General features: G+C 38.2%; 2 protein-coding genes across 5 annotated transcripts in view; one reads left to right on the forward strand and one right to left on the reverse strand.

The window, feature by feature from the left end:
- zfpm2a (zinc finger protein, FOG family member 2a) overlaps positions 1–8,756 on the forward strand; it is a 179,166-nt gene extending 170,410 nt beyond the window's left edge. For both annotated transcript variants that reach the window (XM_088600919.1, XM_088600918.1), the window contains 3 exons: positions 3,599–3,805; positions 4,187–4,411; positions 5,274–8,756. In XM_088600919.1, coding sequence (XP_088457045.1) covers positions 3,599–3,805; positions 4,187–4,411; positions 5,274–7,750 — 2,909 coding nt within the window. In that variant the 3' untranslated portion in view covers positions 7,751–8,756. The remainder of the gene's footprint in view (positions 1–3,598; positions 3,806–4,186; positions 4,412–5,273) is intronic.
- Positions 8,757–9,236: 480 nt separating this feature from the next.
- LOC148651070 (uncharacterized) overlaps positions 9,237–16,536 on the reverse strand; it is a 32,610-nt gene continuing 25,310 nt past the window's right edge. For all 3 annotated transcript variants that reach the window (XM_088600921.1, XM_088600922.1, XM_088600920.1), the window contains 3 exons: positions 12,064–12,146; positions 11,224–11,320; positions 9,237–9,669 (listed from right to left, as the gene is read on the reverse strand). In XM_088600921.1, the coding sequence (XP_088457047.1) occupies positions 9,502–9,669; positions 11,224–11,320; positions 12,064–12,146 (348 nt within the window). In that variant the 3' untranslated portion in view covers positions 9,237–9,501. The remainder of the gene's footprint in view (positions 9,670–11,223; positions 11,321–12,063; positions 12,147–16,536) is intronic.

Below are 16,536 nucleotides of genomic sequence, written 5' to 3' on the forward strand. Positions count from 1 at the left end.
GCATTGGGGGAAGAAAACATATGTACACAACATTTGTACTGCACTCATTTCATTTCACAAATAATTTATTCCTTGACGTTAGCGTAGAGAAAATTATATTCTTGCCAGTCTACATGATTTTGTTTCTTAAAATCCTTTATGTGTTCATCTTAAGATGTACTTAAAAAAAAATCATTAATCAAATGAAAAGGGCGTTTAGCCAGCAGAACCTAAGTAAAAGGTGGTGAATATTTTATTGCAAAACTGTATGAAGCAGTGATGTTTAATTATCTGGACTATGTACAGGATGCTGTTTTGATTGTTTTAATGAAGCAGCAGGCCTATTGTTTCTCCTTAATTCCTCTATTGTTTTTAGAAGATGTCATAGTTCTTTATTCTTTTATCAGGTACTCTGCAGGAGGATTCAAACAATAGCCTGTATTCTAACTGCATTGGCTACTGCACAAAGGAAACTCAAACAAGACTCCATGCAGGCATATACTGTAATTCGGGGACTATTATTTTAAACTTTTCTTATTTTATTATTATTTTAATGTTACATGAATATGCATGTATCTTTCGTGGCTTTAAGGTCATCGCTAATGCATGGTCATACTGTATAGTGCCACTTAGCTCTGTATGGAAACAAAAAGTGTTCAGAATCCAAGCTTTCTTCTGTACCAAGTGTTAAGACAGTTTATCTAGCCTGTGCTTATATGTCTGAAGTTAAATTGAACCTCAGCTGTTATTGGAAATACTGTGGTGCGTTTTCAGGGATGGACAGATAACACTAGATAAGGAAATAATGTATCAATCTGTAGTGGTGCTATGCAAGGCCTCTGTGTGGGCGTCTCCTTTCTGTGTTGTCAGTCTTGCATCTATTGCCCCAGCATTGTAGAAAGGAGAGAACCTTAACAAAACTGAGTTCCTGAAGTCCTCTTTTAAAACACATACATATGCCATGGTTCTCCAAGTTTTGTTTTAAATGTGTTTTTTTTTTGCAGTAGGGATCACAAAGCTGAACAGATGTATTAAATGTACATATGTCTAAGCAGCAGGTGTACTGGCATTTTATTAAACATCATGCTGATTAAAATTTGTATTGTGAGGGAAAATCGACATAGAGCCTACTAGTCTATGGCCACTGTTGGAATCAATTCTATCTGTACAGTACATCTGCAAATGTTGCTTTATACTGGGCTGCAGATGCTGGCTTGTGGGATACTGTTCCATTTCTACCATAGAACCTGGACTACAGCAGTTCATTGGTCTCTGAGCCCTAGATGTTCATTAGACAGTTGCTGTTAATGTTGATTTTTAAAATAGGGCCTCCCTTGAAGGGGGCTACAATCTCAGCTATGTCTGAAACAAATATCATTGTTTTGTAAACAGAACAGTCTGCTATCATGGGCTCACTGCAAGAGTTTTTAACCTCCAAATGGCAGCATTTCCAACTTCTGGTAGGGAAGCTGAGCATTTATTTTGAGACTTCCTTCTAGTCCTACCTTTTACTAATTACTGTCTCAGACACACTATTTCCCTTATTTAAAAATGAACTCAGGCTGAAGTTAGAGGGCCTTTCTCACTTGAGTACTGTACTGACATAGTGTTTGCACATCTTTGAAAGCTAGCAGAGCGGTTTAATTAATTGTCCAGCTTTTCTCTAAAACAATGTCCTAATTCTGCCATTTAGTGCTAGCGTATCATAGTTTGTTGTTATCTCTCCAGCCAGATTTTTGTAAATAGTCATATTAAAAACTTTAATCTCTTCAATGGAAAATGAAGTGCAGTTGAAAAGCCTGTCATGCACAGAGATAAACATTATCTAAGCTAAAACCTTCTCTTCTCTTCTCTCTCCTTAATGAATATGTTCTGAAGACTGTAGCAGAATATTTAGTCCAAAACACTACAATTAAATAAAATGCAAGACTTACTAACAAATCCCTGTTGTGACGTCTGCAGAAACCAATGACATTGGTTGATATACTGAACTTAAATTTAAAAAAAGAACACAGACATTCAGACATTAACTTTTCAACCTTTTTAAACCTTTTATTTTAAGAAAGAAAAGGTTGAGTTCTTTGAAAATGTCTTGCCCATTGAGTTCAAGCTTCTGAAAAACAGAACAAATAAAGAATATCCTAATGCTGTACACTACACTTTGAATTTCCAGATTTCTTATTTTTGCCCAGTATTCAAATGATTTATTTAGGTGATTTTACCCTTCATTCACGTGTAGCATATTATCATGGACAATCTTTCTCACCACCATGTGTCACTGGGTTGGTTAATTCTATTAACACCTCAGACTGGAGAGACAGATTGTGAACATCATGTACAGCACAGCCTTCCCTCACATTTAACTTTACAATGAACACCCTGTTAGCCAATGTGACCTTAAAGAACTTCATGTGAGCTTAGGCAGAATTCCAAAATTACAGAGCCCAAGCCCAGCCTGGAAACAAAAGTGTTTGTTTTACAGTAAGTGTATCAATAAAATCCAATATTAGGTTGCAGGTTATAATTGATCAATTGAGACTTGTTTTCTTATAAAGTATTGTAAATGACTGTAATGCTGAGGAGATGCAGCATTTTTACTAAGATTTTATTTAAAACTGAGCTGGAATTGTGTGGTTGAAAAGCAGTGTGTATTTTAATAATGAAGAGTACTTACAGTATACTAATAATAATACATATAAAAGGCCTGCATACTGTATGTTTATATTAGATGGTAGTTGTAATGCTTTCCTAGCCAAAGAGATTCTGTTTCTCAAACCTGTTTAATATGTACCGCAATGCATTTCTCTTTTTTGTGTTAGTTGGGCTTCAGGCTTCATACTGTATTAGTTCAACTTTTAGCAGTTTCATAGAACATAAAAAGGCATAAAAACTTGACTTTGTACATATACTGTATATAAAAAATTGTCTTTCACCATTTCAGGATAACTGGGTTGTTTATTTCCAGAAAAAAATTGACCTTCAGCATTTATAATATTTTTATGTCCTTTGTTCAACATATGCTGTAACACCTTAGATAGTATCTCTGTAGGAAGGATATAAACCTGGAGATTTAATGTTATCTCTACGGCCGTTTTTAAACAGTGCATGTACTGAAAAAAAACTGAACTGTGCAGCTAACCTTACCCTCAAAACACCCTGGCCACTATTAATCAGGGTCATTCTGCCAAAACACAGCACAAAAAAATAAGAAACCAGGTGCAAGAAAGTTGACTTTCCCTGCAAGAAAATCAAAGAAAGCTGGTTGTATTCAAAATTAAGAAAATGAAAATCTTAACATTACTCTTTGTAACACAAAGCCTTTCAGTTTTACAGAGACTGCCGCTATGTAAACACTTGTGTATAAGTCATAATAATATTTCTCAGTCTGAATTTTTTTTTGTATTTTACACAATAGCAACGTTAATATAGTCTTGTGTGCTTACAGTACGTGAATTGAAGACATCAATCATTGGGTTCTTGGCAAATTGAGAACTGTCATTTGGCCATTATCGGACCTTTATCTGATATACTGGTCTACAAATATTCACTATAAATTGTTCTCTTTTATAAATTGTTCTCTTTATGATTCATTAAATTCTCAAAATGTTTTTTTTCCTAGGTGGCCAGCTTTGGTGTACCACAACCAAAAATATTGTGGAAGGCGAAGAGCTGGTAGCATTCGCTGTAGATTTCGACTCTAGGCTCCAAGCTGTCAGTCACATGTCTCTGACTGAAGGAATGTACCCAGCCCGCCTCTTGGACACCATACAGCTGCTTCCTCAACAGGCTGCCATGGCATCAATACTGCCTACTGCCATTGTTAACAGTAAGTATCATAAGCTGAACCACGGAATGGGAGTCATTTACAGTTTATACTTACACAACGAACAAAACCAGGGTTGCTTTTGAGAACCAAGAAGCCAAAACCTTTAAGGATTCGAAGACAGTACACTACATTACCTATACTGCAGCACTTCTGTCCTCACCAATACCAAGCGCAGTTACTGTATGTGCTTTCAGATTGGGTATAAAAGCTCATTCTAAACATTTTCATGAGGTGAGATATTTGAAATGGCACAGTATAGTAACCCCCGGATCCTCTCTTCCAGTGTGAAGGCTTGTTGTGACAGGCCATAGATTGGAGAAATACAAGACGTTCCCCCTTTTTAAAACTGCCTGGTGTTTTCTGCACTTGTTGACTCCGCAGAGGACATCTTCCCCTGCAAGGCCTGTGGGATCTGGTACAGAAGCGAGCGGAATCTGCAGGCCCATCTGATGTACTACTGCAGCGGAAGACAGAGGGAGCCGGAGACGGCGATGGAGGAAAACGACACCAGCCCCCATCACACCCCCAGCGTCTGCCCCTTCCCCCAGTGCAGCAAGAGCTTCTCTGGAGCACGGGCTCTGGAAATGCACCTGACCACCCACAGCAGTGAGTGAAGCACCTTAAAACTCAACTTGGCTTATCTCTGCTGAAGAGACTTGCCCAAATTCAGCAAATTCAAAAATGCATGTAGAAGTCAGGTTGCTAGGAGAAAAAAAAAAACAAGAAGATTTTATTGCAGTGCATCATAATTAACAAATTAACACTATAAACTAAATGGTAGAGTTTTAGAATAAATTCAGGAAGGGAGACTCCTCTAGGCAAGTTAGTCATGGCTTAATTTTATAGCTAAGTAATGTATATTTAAGCAGATGAAAGTAAAAGAAGTAATGTAGTTTAAAATTCCTAATATGAGCTACAGGGTAAATTAGAGGGTAAAATATTAATAGCATTTATCATTTGCCTTTTTAAGCTTAAACAAGGAACCTCATTCTAAACATCTACATGAGCATGTCAGATAACTGAGGTAAAAGTACAGTTGTCCCAGTTCTGTCCCGCCAATGTGAAGGCTTATTGTGACAGGCCATAAGGCAAAGAAAAACAAAAAGTCCTCTTTTTAAAACCACGTTGTTTTCTGCATTTCTTGACTCTACAGAGGACAGCTTCCATTGTTAGGCCTGTGGAATCAGGTACCAAACGAGTGATGGTTTGTTCCAATGACACATTACTAACCAGCATCATCTGAGCACCTCGTACTAAGTTGTCTCTAGATTTATCTGTACAGCATAAAACATGTCCTGATCCTGCTGACAGGCTCTTCACTTGACAGTTTGTTGTGTAATATAGCGTGGTTTTTAAAGACCTACCATTGTCCCAAGGTATCCATTCTGAGATGGATCATGCTGCTCTCCCCATTCAGCAAAAGCAACGGCAATACAGCTGAAAAGTTTCCTTTTTATCTTGTTCACAGGTGTCAAAATGGAAGAGACTCTCCCTCCTGGCACCAGCTTGAAATGCACAATCTGTAACTACACAGCAGACTCTCTTATTACATTCCAACACCACATCCTCTCTCACCTGTCACAGGCTGCCTTCAGATGCAATCACTGCCATATCAGCTTCCAAAACCACAGGGAACTCTTGCAGCATCAGGAACTACATGGGCATGGCAGCAAACTTCACAGAGAGAGCGACAGCGAGCACTCCCCCCGGGGCAATGAGGAAAACCTGCAGCAGGCGCGAGCAGAGCTGGTGAACAGGAAGGATGTCCTCCAGAGTCCCAAAAGCGCACACGGCAAGGATATCAACTCTGACGTGGAACTGGAGAAGACAGAGAAGAAACCCATGCTGTCTTCCCAGAAGGGTGAGGCACACCCTGGGAATAAGGTGAATTTTTCGTACACGAGAATAAAGTCCGAGCCGTCGAGCCCAAGGCTCGCTTCGTCACCAGTCCAGCCCAACATGGGGCCTACGTTTCCCATGGGACCATTCCTGTCTCAGTTTGCTTTCTCACAGGATATTTCAGTTGTTCCTCAAGCCTCTGAGATACTAGCTAAAATGTCAGAGTTGGTCCATCGCAGATTACGACATGGAGGGAGCAGCTACCCCCCGGTGATTTATAGCCCCCTAATGCCAAAGGGGGCTACCTGTTTTGAATGCAATATCACTTTTAACAACCTGGACAATTACCTAGTACATAAAAAGCATTATTGCAATAGCCGCTGGCAACACATGGCCAAGTCGCCCGATTTCTCTGCCGTCTCAGAAAAGGTGACAGAGGCCGTAAGTCCCAACAGTGGTCACAGTTCTGTCAGCCTACTCAACACCGTCTGCCACCCTTCTGATCCTGACAGCCATCTCATTCAGTCTGCCTGCTTGAATTCGTCGGTGTTGGATCTGATCAACTCCAGTGGCAAAGTGCCTGATAAGGAACTTCCGGGGCAAGTAAAAAAGGTTTCAACTCCTACTGGAAACGACGAGAGGCTCAACGGGAAGCAAGCGGATGTGAAGAGCCCGAGCACATCTCTAGGAGACAATGAAAACGACCCAAACAAGACAACGTGCGAGGCATGCAACATAACCTTCAGCCGTCATGAAACCTATGTGGTCCACAAACAGTATTACTGTGCTACTCGTCACGATCCTCCAATGAAGCGCATGTCTACAAACAAAGTGCCTGCAATGCAGAGAACAATGCGAACTCGCAAGCGTAGAAAGATGTACGAAATGTGTCTCCCGGATCAAGAGCAAAGGCAGCAGCTTGGGCAGCCAGGTTTCCTTAGCGTGACATCGCTGGGAAGCCCTTGCACCTCCCAAGAAGTAGCCGAGAATCTAAGCGACCGATTCCATCCCAGATGTGACGTGTTTCCGGGAATGGTTCCGAAACATCTGGAGGCTTCCCTCACTGTCACAAAAGCAGTTCTGGCGCCCAAATGCAATACGCTAGACAACCAGGAGCTGGATGCCCCCATAGATCTCAGCAAAAAATGTTCTCCTCATTCAGAAAAGTCATGCAATTCTCCAAAAAGACTTCTGGACTACCACGAATGTACAGTGTGCAAGATCAGTTTTAATAAAGTGGAGAATTACTTAGCACATAAACAGAACTTTTGCCCTGTTACAGCTCCCCAGCACAACGAGATCAGCAACCTGGACCAAACAATGTTCCCAGACGTAAAAAGCGAAGGCAATAATCCTGACGACAGCTTTGACAAAAGCCCTGTAAAATGTGATAAGAATGGAAGTGCCAAGCTAATTGCACAGAATGGTAGTGTGTTCTCATCACATCTGGGGACCTTGCCAGGACTCAAAGCTTTCAGTGAGGGTCAGCTTATTTCAGCTAAAGAAGAGAACAAGAATTTGTTTCTGCCACATTGCCTTTATCCTGGAGCAATAAAGAAAGTCAAAGGGGCTGAGCAAATATCACCATACTATGGGATAAAACCGACTGACTACATTGCTAGCAGTCTGGTCATGCAGAGTGAAACAAGCGAGCAGGATCAGAGCACAAACGGAGGAACTGACACTGTAAAAGAGCAGCCGGCGCCAAATGGTTGCCCTCATCCGAACAAAGAGCCTCTGCCCCTGTTGCCTAAAAACAGAGGCATGGTAATAGTTAATGGTGGACATAAACCAGAGGATAGATCAGGCCCCGTTACCGTGCAGCAGGAAAACCTCCCCCACAACTCCCAGCAACCCGACAGTCACCCTTCTCCAACATGGGTTTCAGAAAATCCAGCGGATGCAAACGAAAATGTGTCGCCTTCCGTTAAATCAGCGCCAGAGGAGGTGTTGCCCTCCATCACGAAAGGTGTAAATGGATCCACTCAAGCTGCTGGTAGTGGGAAATACTGCCGCCTCTGTGATATTCAGTTTAACAATCTGTCGAACTTTATAACTCACAAGAAGTTCTACTGCTCCTCACATGCAGCAGAACATGTGAAATGAAGTTTTACCTTGAGTTTTATTTTTTCGGGGTGGGGTACCCAGCTGTGTTTGGAATAGTGCATCATGCAGTTTTATATGCTGCTTGTGGACAATCAAGAGACGCTTCTTCTTCTTTCCTTATTTTAAGACTTAAATGCAAATCATTGGTAAAAATCAAGTGTAATATTGGTGCCACTTTCACCTACTTTTATTTATTTTACAATCAGTATTAATAGGAGTAGTGAACTTAATTTAAATGAAATAAATTTATATCAGAGTTGTTTGTAATGTTATTGTATAGTCATTCTTGTGTAGCACACATTGTTTACATTGTAATGTAGACTCAATGATACAATAGACACAGAATACAGAAGAAATGCATTTTAGACAAAATAGCTACAAAAGCACTTGTGTATTTCTATCTTATTTGCTGTTACAGATTTTTGTATATGCATAAATATAATTTGCAGCTACAATTTATATGACTTCTTGCCTTAAGCCACTGATTTGGGTGATAACCAGGCACAATCCTGCATCTTATATTTCAGCATATACACTGGTCACTCGGCTTTGCATATGTATGTAGCTGTTTGTCCTTGTCTTTTTACTTAAAACTCAGAAATGTATGTTCTAATGAGGATGGCGGCGTTCTTGTATAGTACTTGTATTTTTGTTTGCTGATGCCTTTTGGTCTCCCTTTTTAAAACTTTGCTCTCGACGCAATACTTTCTAAAAGAAAAAAAACTACTGAAAGCAGTATTACAAAAGGGTGGTTTCTCAAGCTTTTATTTGTATCCCATGAAAAAGAAATTCTTAAAAGAATTGTTTATTGTTGTTGCTAAACAAGGAGGGGATGGGATGGGGAACACTAATGTAACATGATCATTCCAATGTCCTAATAATGGAAAAAAAAAAATCTTAACAACGTTGTTGCTATGCATGTATATGGATGGAATAAAATTCCAGAACTGTTGGAAATTTTTATTTTGATGTGGTGTCATAATTAAACAACAATCCTCAGGATAAACTATTGTAGCGATTCATTTCTTTTTTATCTCCAAGACACAAATCTCTTACTGCAGATCTGTTTTCTGTGATTTTATTATAAAATGTTTTCTTTAAGTCTGTGAAAAAATAGAGGGTGCTGTTCTTTTAAACTTTATTTTTTGCTATTACAGAACAAAAACCCCACATGAAACTGCACAAGAAATATTTGGTGAACACATTAAAATTCAAATAGATTATACCTATTATAACTACCAATTTTATTTGAACTGTGAACAAAAGATGTTTTGAGTTGAGTGTCTTTCACCTACATTTAGCATTTTGTCTGACTGAGCAAAGTTGTCATGGAGAGAATATGCTTAAACCCCCATCATGCCAGCTGAGTTGCTCCAGCCAAAGCAAAAGAAAACATCAAAAAGCCAATATATCCACATTTTGTCACCTGTAATGAAATTTGTTTGGAGAAGTTTTCAAACTTCGGAATTAAATAAATAAACTTGACTGCTGTAAAAGGAACCATTTATTCTCCACATGCACCCGAATAAAAATAACAGTACTGTCTTCTGTTAGAACAGTTAAAAAAATGAATTTACAAAAAATAAGTAGCAACTGAAATTTTCCACATTTGTTTTCAGACTACACAAAACAACAGAATCTGGTACAGATGTATAAATACATATACTATATCTGTATATTCCACAAGCTTCTCTGATTTGTTTGGCCTCGAACTACAGAGGTAATTCACATTTTAAAAAGCATTATTATTATTATTGACTCTCCTGTGTAGGCTTTCTTTGTTTTACAATTTTTACTAAATGTTTTGTTACTTCAGAGGGTTTTCTGTAGATCATCTTCCGGTCTGCCCCTGGGATATGAATGTGTTTCGCATGGGGGTAAGTCTCTGCCAAAAGTTGTTTCTGAAACTTAGCTATAGCCTGAGATAAAAAAGAAAAATAAGTATTAAGGTAGTACAATGGAAAACAAAATACAATCTGGAGCACAAAGGCTGTTTTATTTTCCAATTACCAAACTGCAGCTAAACGTCTGGACAGCTGGCAGAGAATGTCCAGTAAAAAGATGAACAATTTGGTTTGTCATAAAAGCAATGTCTCAGTTTTGCTCTCAAGAGCAGTTAATAATACTGATGAAGATGGATGCTGAAACACCCAGTTAGCTCTTACCTTACTCCTTCTTTCATACAGAGAGTTAACAGACAAGAAGCTTTTACATAGCACACTGCAGAATTATAGGCTGAATACACATTACACTAACCAAAACAACAGAAAAACTCAAAAGGGCAAACAAGTATGTTACTGCACCACAAATACCAAGTTACCAGCACTGCATTTTATCATAGCACGGGACCTGTGCAATCTAGTAAAAAAAACTAACAGAGGTGTATATATAAAAGTACATTCAGAATTCTACTAAATAAGCACCTACATTTGAGCAATTGTCCACCCTTAACCCCATTTCAATGACAGGCATAAAATAATACCACAGGCAGAACACTGGGGCTCTGTATTAAAAGCATTTTTGCCGTAGTGCATGCATCAGTATTTTTCATAGTCGACAGTTTTGTACTGTTTGGACTGAAAATTATGTGTGCCCAATAAAGCAAAATATAATCAAGTTTAGGTTACTCACACCTGAAAGTCTTTAACAGCAGCTGATTGAGCCAATATAGAGAGGCAAATGTTTCTTATTCAGTTTTTTACATTTTATTTTTAAATGATATGCTGCAAAATAGTGCAGAGGGCAAAAATCACCCAGGAAAGAGCAGTGGAAGTTAATAATGTGTGTTGAACAGTATTTGTTTCTGGGTGTGCTGCACACACTCTTTGTGGAAAATGAAGAAAAATAAAGAGACTGGCAACCTGCATGCCTTTTTACATAAAGCATTAGTTAAAATATATAATGTACTATGAACTGGGTTTCACATTTTTTATATTTTCTGACTACAGTATATTAAATAATTCATTAGAATATTCGTTTTCTAATCGTCTTGCAGGATCACTGCTTACCCGGCTCAACAAAATTATTAATTAGACATGTTCAGGAATAAGAGAAGGAGTCTGTGTATGGTTAAGTATCAAAGGTAACTCATTCAACAGAAAAAACTACCGTAATGGAGATCTACAGGACAACCTCCCTTTTCCTTTCTCTCCAGTACCTAAAATCACTTATACAGTATGTTAAACTTGTCAACAGCTTTAGATCTTCATTCCATTGCTGTCGATATACTAAAATCTAATCAAATAAAATGACCAAGCCCAGAAACTTTGTGTTCACCACATTATTGCACCACAGTAGCATTGTTTTCTAGGTTGTGAAATTCCGAAAGATTGCTTTTTTCTAACAATACACATATTGTACTTTGACCACCTACATTAACGTGCTGCATATTTAAGTTTGGATTGTGATTCATCTTCACTTCCAGTTTAGGCTACACATCTGTCATCGCCCGTACTGTGAACGAAAAGACTTACTTGATTCAGATGGGCTGGGAGTAATTCATCAAAATAATCACCAGTTATCGCACATACAGACGTCCTGCCGGAGAGCGGTTTGTATTGTGAAATTTCCCTGAAGGGAAAAAATGTTACATTCTGAGTTCTGGTCTACAAGTTTTGTTTCGTATCAATGACTTCAGAGATCATACCTCAAAGAGCAGAGATAAACACTTTGCAATTAGAAAAAGAATGATCTTTCTTAACTTACTTATCTACTGTCTTGGAACTTCTACATTAAATTCAAAATATATGTTTTTGTTAATATATATTTATGAACTATTACTAATATTACTACAGTATATATATTATTTATATAATATAGTCAGTGATTTGCTGACTAGACTAACAAAATATTTCAATAAGAATTATACTAAGCATCACACAACTGTCCAAAAATTGACTGTTAATACTTAATCAGATCACTCGTGCTCTAAAAAAGTCTAATACAAATGGACTCAAGTCTGTTTTGTTACTAATAATCTTTCAACGTCCACACAAACACTATGGTACTTCTTAATTATAGAATTGCCATTCATTATTCACAATTCTAGTACTACACATTTCAGGGATGACAATGGTTTTAATCCAACTTGATTAAAGCAGACAAAAATATGGAAGTACTTATTTTGTTATTGTGAAAATTTCTTGCAAATTTTAGAATCAGAAAAAAAAATTCTTAGTCCTTCTTTTGAGTTTGGTTGATTAAGATACAGTCTTCAAGGTGGAAATCTATCACATAGCTGGATTACATCAGGTCCACAAACCTCTGTGTGGCTTTTTAGTACACTTTCAGGATTATGACTGAGGCGTTCTTACCTAACCTGAGACACACTCTCATTAAGGAAGAAGTGTTCGTCTACTGAGCTGCTCTGGTGAGCTGGGTTGCTGAGTAGATATTTCTACAGGAAACAAAACATGAAAGAACTTAATGATCAAAAGAGACAGGTAAGACTTTTAGGGTATACAATGTATTTAAAAAATCAAAGTACATTTCTGTCACATATGGTCATACTGTATAAGTAAAAACCTCAATTTCAATTTACCACTACTCTTGTTCTTACCTGTTTATCCAAGTGGATTGTGCCTCTATGTTGAACAAGAGATCTCTCCAGCACAACAGGCATGGAGAGGGTAACCCAATAATGTTTATATATTGCAAAAAGCCAGCTTGTATGTCAAAGAAGGGACAAGATAGCATGGTTTATAAGGTTCATCAGGACAGAGAGGTCAAGATTACTTTTGGTACATTTGAGTGCATTCGGGTGCATTTAGCACAGACAACTGTACAGTAGCAGCACATAGAGTCAAAACAGAAACTACTGTGAGTCAAACATTGCCAGCTGGAGGCTTGAATAACATGTTGTGTCAACCTGCATCTGACTCTGCAAGTACCATGTCATGGGCAAATCACCATGGCCAGCTATGATATAGAAATGCAAACCAAGACAGCAATTAAAGTTAAATTCCACTTATCAGCAGGTTCAAAAACAGCAGCAAAAACAGAAAACTGTGCTTGATGCCAGAGCTATCTAAAGGTCTAATGTAGTCATGTTTTCATACATCTGGCGAAATGCAATACCAATTCTGTTTTCCAACCTACAAATCATGAACAGCTAGCCGCTTATGATAGAAATTGCCCGTTTTTTTTTTTACAAATTTGTTTTAGGCCATTTTTACAGAATCACTGGTCTGTCTAACTTAAGCACCACATGGATGGGATCTGAACTGTATGTTTCCCAATGGACAAAGCCACCAGCTCGCAGGAAATGCTAAACTGCCTTTATGTCTGGAATAGTTTAATTGAAATGCATGTACAAACTTATTAATTTCTGTAGTGAATAAGTGATTTTTGCGTACAATTTTCCACACACGATAAATAAGTCTTACACTAAGGACATAAAACGTACTAAGATTAATAAACATACTAAGAATAAAAAAATGACTAAATAATAATTTCCCTCTCCACTCTCTTCATTAAAAATCTTTTTTTGCTTTGCTATATGCAAGAATATCAAATTAAATTTATAAAAGTGTGACCTTTGATTTATATTTCCACTTTAACAAAGCAAAAACCATTGTTTACTCGCAAACAAACCCTGTAATTAGTCAAACTGGGTGGTGTAAATATGTGACCTTGAGAAAAAAGGAGAACTTTTTTTTTTTTTACTATGACTGAGTCTGTGCTATAACCTTCTCTGGTCTGTCTTCAAACCTTTTTCTTCCCTTGAGAATTCAAGCACAATGCCCTACTTGATGTACTTATCTCCCTAGCAACAACTGTAATATTTCAAAAGCCGAAATAAGTCCCTCATCTCTATCACCATCAAAAAGTACGAACAAAAAAAGGGGATTTTTAATGAACAGTTTCAGCTTTAACCTGCAGCAGTCATCTACGCCGAACAGATAGAGACTTTATAGCCTGAGCTAATTTTCAGCCTCCTATACTCTATGTGACAAAAAAAGAAAGTCAGTCTCACTCAATTATCATAATCTTGTATACAAATACAGGTGGAAGTGACATTGAAAGAAGTGACTTTTCAGCTTTCCCCCAGTTGTCACGGGAATTGCAAATGAAAACCTGTATATTCCTTCTGCCTCCACCTTCCCAAAACAGAGGTACTCAAAGCCAGCACATGGCTTACACAGTCAATTAATAATCAGGCTTAAGTGGAATAGTAGGTATGAATAATGTACAACATGAAGCAACTGACTAGTCAAATTAAAATGTCAAAAAGAATTTCAAGGGCCACAAACCTTCTCATCATCACATAAAAGGACCATGTATTCATTAAGAGCTATTTGATTGCTTTTTTGTGCTGAGTGACTGTTGAGCTCCCCACAACTAAGTGCAAAACTAACCATGCAAAAGCATTTCTCCTATGAAGCGGATGCTCAGTAAGATGGAAATGACTTAATTTGCGTCTTGTTTTTCTCATCAAGTTTCTTTGAATAATAAATCTCTCGGCGCACAGCCGGCATTATTTGCTGATGACGCTCATTAGCAATATAAAAAGGTAAACGAAAATGAAGAGACAAAACTACTAAACAGTTTTCATATGCATACTGTGTATTTTAGCAATTTTTGTATTCAAAATAATGAGGAGCTGGATGCGGGTCATCCCAGTAGTGCCTGCTCACTCGTTACACTGGAGTGTCACATTCATGCCATTATCCAGTCTCATTTATATGACTGACTTCTGCCAGCCCCTACTGCTGCTGAACAGACTAATGTAAACTCATTAAAGACCAGTGCCGATCAACAGCACATCGGCAGCTCCAGGCCCACTTGTCGCCGTCTTGCGACTGGCATTTCAGACAAGGGCAGAGCACTGCTTTCTGCATAAATCGGGTTAAAGGTTGGGTGACAGTATGAAAATGATGCAGAGTCCCAGTAAGAGATAATTAGGGAAGGTCGTTACATTGTAAGGTGCCATACAGTGTATCGGAGACATCAAGAAAACAAAGTTGCCTTTCAAAACAACAGGAGAGGGTGTGGAAATAATACTGCAGCCCTTACCTGGGCTGTTATTTTCAGGTTAATGTCGTCTTGATTGATGATTGATTAGCAGAGCTCACACTGCTAAAGCTCAGCCTCGCAGCCCTGGTGCTGACCCAATAGTCACACAGTGTTCTGGCCTCTAAGTTGATAATAGTGCTGTACAGTTAGTAACCAGAAACCACCTATGTCACTATGTCACTGCTGAATAGCATCAGCAACACAAGACTTTACTAGGAACCTCTATCACTCTATGCGTTAGGTCAAGTCAACTTAAGATCAAACAATAAATTAAAAACCGCATAAAAATTATTTAGACTTTAGTTAATACAGCTACTGGATTATTGATAGTGTGGATATTTGTCTAGAAAATTAAATGAATAATCCATACTAAATTGCAATGCTTCATCAAATTCAAATATGAAAACCTAAGGATCCATATTGTATTTTCATCTCAAAGTTCAACACAACATAGTGACAAAACATTGGGGTTTTTTTCTTAGTTTTATTGATGTTCTTGTTATATAAATTCTGATCTACTAAGAAATATTTGGTTTCTGAGCAACTCTCACTGGCACAGTACTGCTATTAAGAAATGGCATTTCTTATTATGCAGATTGATCTCTGTGCCAAAATCATGCCAGGCTCTTTAAACACGCACCCAACTGAGCTGAGCATGGAATCACACTCTCAGTAATACATTCCTGCTCAGGAATTCAATGAAAAAAATAATAAAAAACATCAAATAAAAAACTTTCCATTTAGGTCTTGAAACAAGTAATGAAAATGATTTGAGATGCATTAAAATCAATGACAGGAATGGGAATATAAAACAATGTTAAATCAAAGAAGACTTATAACTGTTGTTTTTCGTACTGCTAACTGCACATACTGTTTGCTCGGTGATTAGATATGACCGACAAACACTTATAGACATAAGATCGAATATTGGCACAGTTAAATCTACACCAATAATTCCTGCAGACTATCGGGACTGTGGTGTCTCACCTGCACCTGTCTTGGGAAGAAGACGGCGTCGCAGGAAGAGGGGTAAACGGGCAGGCGTTCTGGTAAGATTGAGGCAGCGCAGCAATCGTGCCCCGGTCCAATACAGACGTTTCATTGCCAGCAACTACTGCTGCACGCTGTATTGTTGTGCATTTGATGAATAAACTGATTTGATTTGATGAGAGTAAGAAAGCGACTTTCTTGCCAGAGGGTTGTGGTCTGTCCAGTTACCTGACCTTTTACTAACATTATGTGGTGGTTGTACCTGATGGATCACTGCAAAGGCAACCCAGTGACACCATTTCAGACAGATCCTGTGCTAAGAACGGGCTTCAGGCTTGCAGATGTCTGTATACTTTCTCCACATGCGCGTGTGTGAATCTAACATTCTGGCACTAACACCATCTAGTGGTTCTTTTCGTATACAGTGCCTCGCAAACGTATTCAGATCCTGACATCATTTTCACTTTGTTCTAAAGCTTTCTGTCATTACACATTGTTATATACTGTTTACAACTTACTCATACCAAAAACCAAAAAAAAAAACCATAAATAGTAATGTACAGTAAAGAGATCTGTTATTATTATGAATATGAAGTAAAATTGAAAAAGCTGTACTTGGATGGATAAACAAACCCTTTAATGTGGCAAACCTAAATTAATTTAGTTGCACTAGAGTGGCCTCTGACAATGTACAGTAATAGTGGTCCACATGATTTCACAACAAAGCAGCATTATGTTGTAATTCTGCTTCTCATCAGTGGAGACTTGGAAGATTGTAAAGA

This window comes from Lepisosteus platostomus, chromosome 12 (genome assembly GCF_059453375.1).
Source record: "Lepisosteus platostomus isolate fLepPlt1 chromosome 12, fLepPlt1.hap1, whole genome shotgun sequence".
Lineage (NCBI taxonomy): Eukaryota > Metazoa > Chordata > Actinopteri > Semionotiformes > Lepisosteidae > Lepisosteus > Lepisosteus platostomus.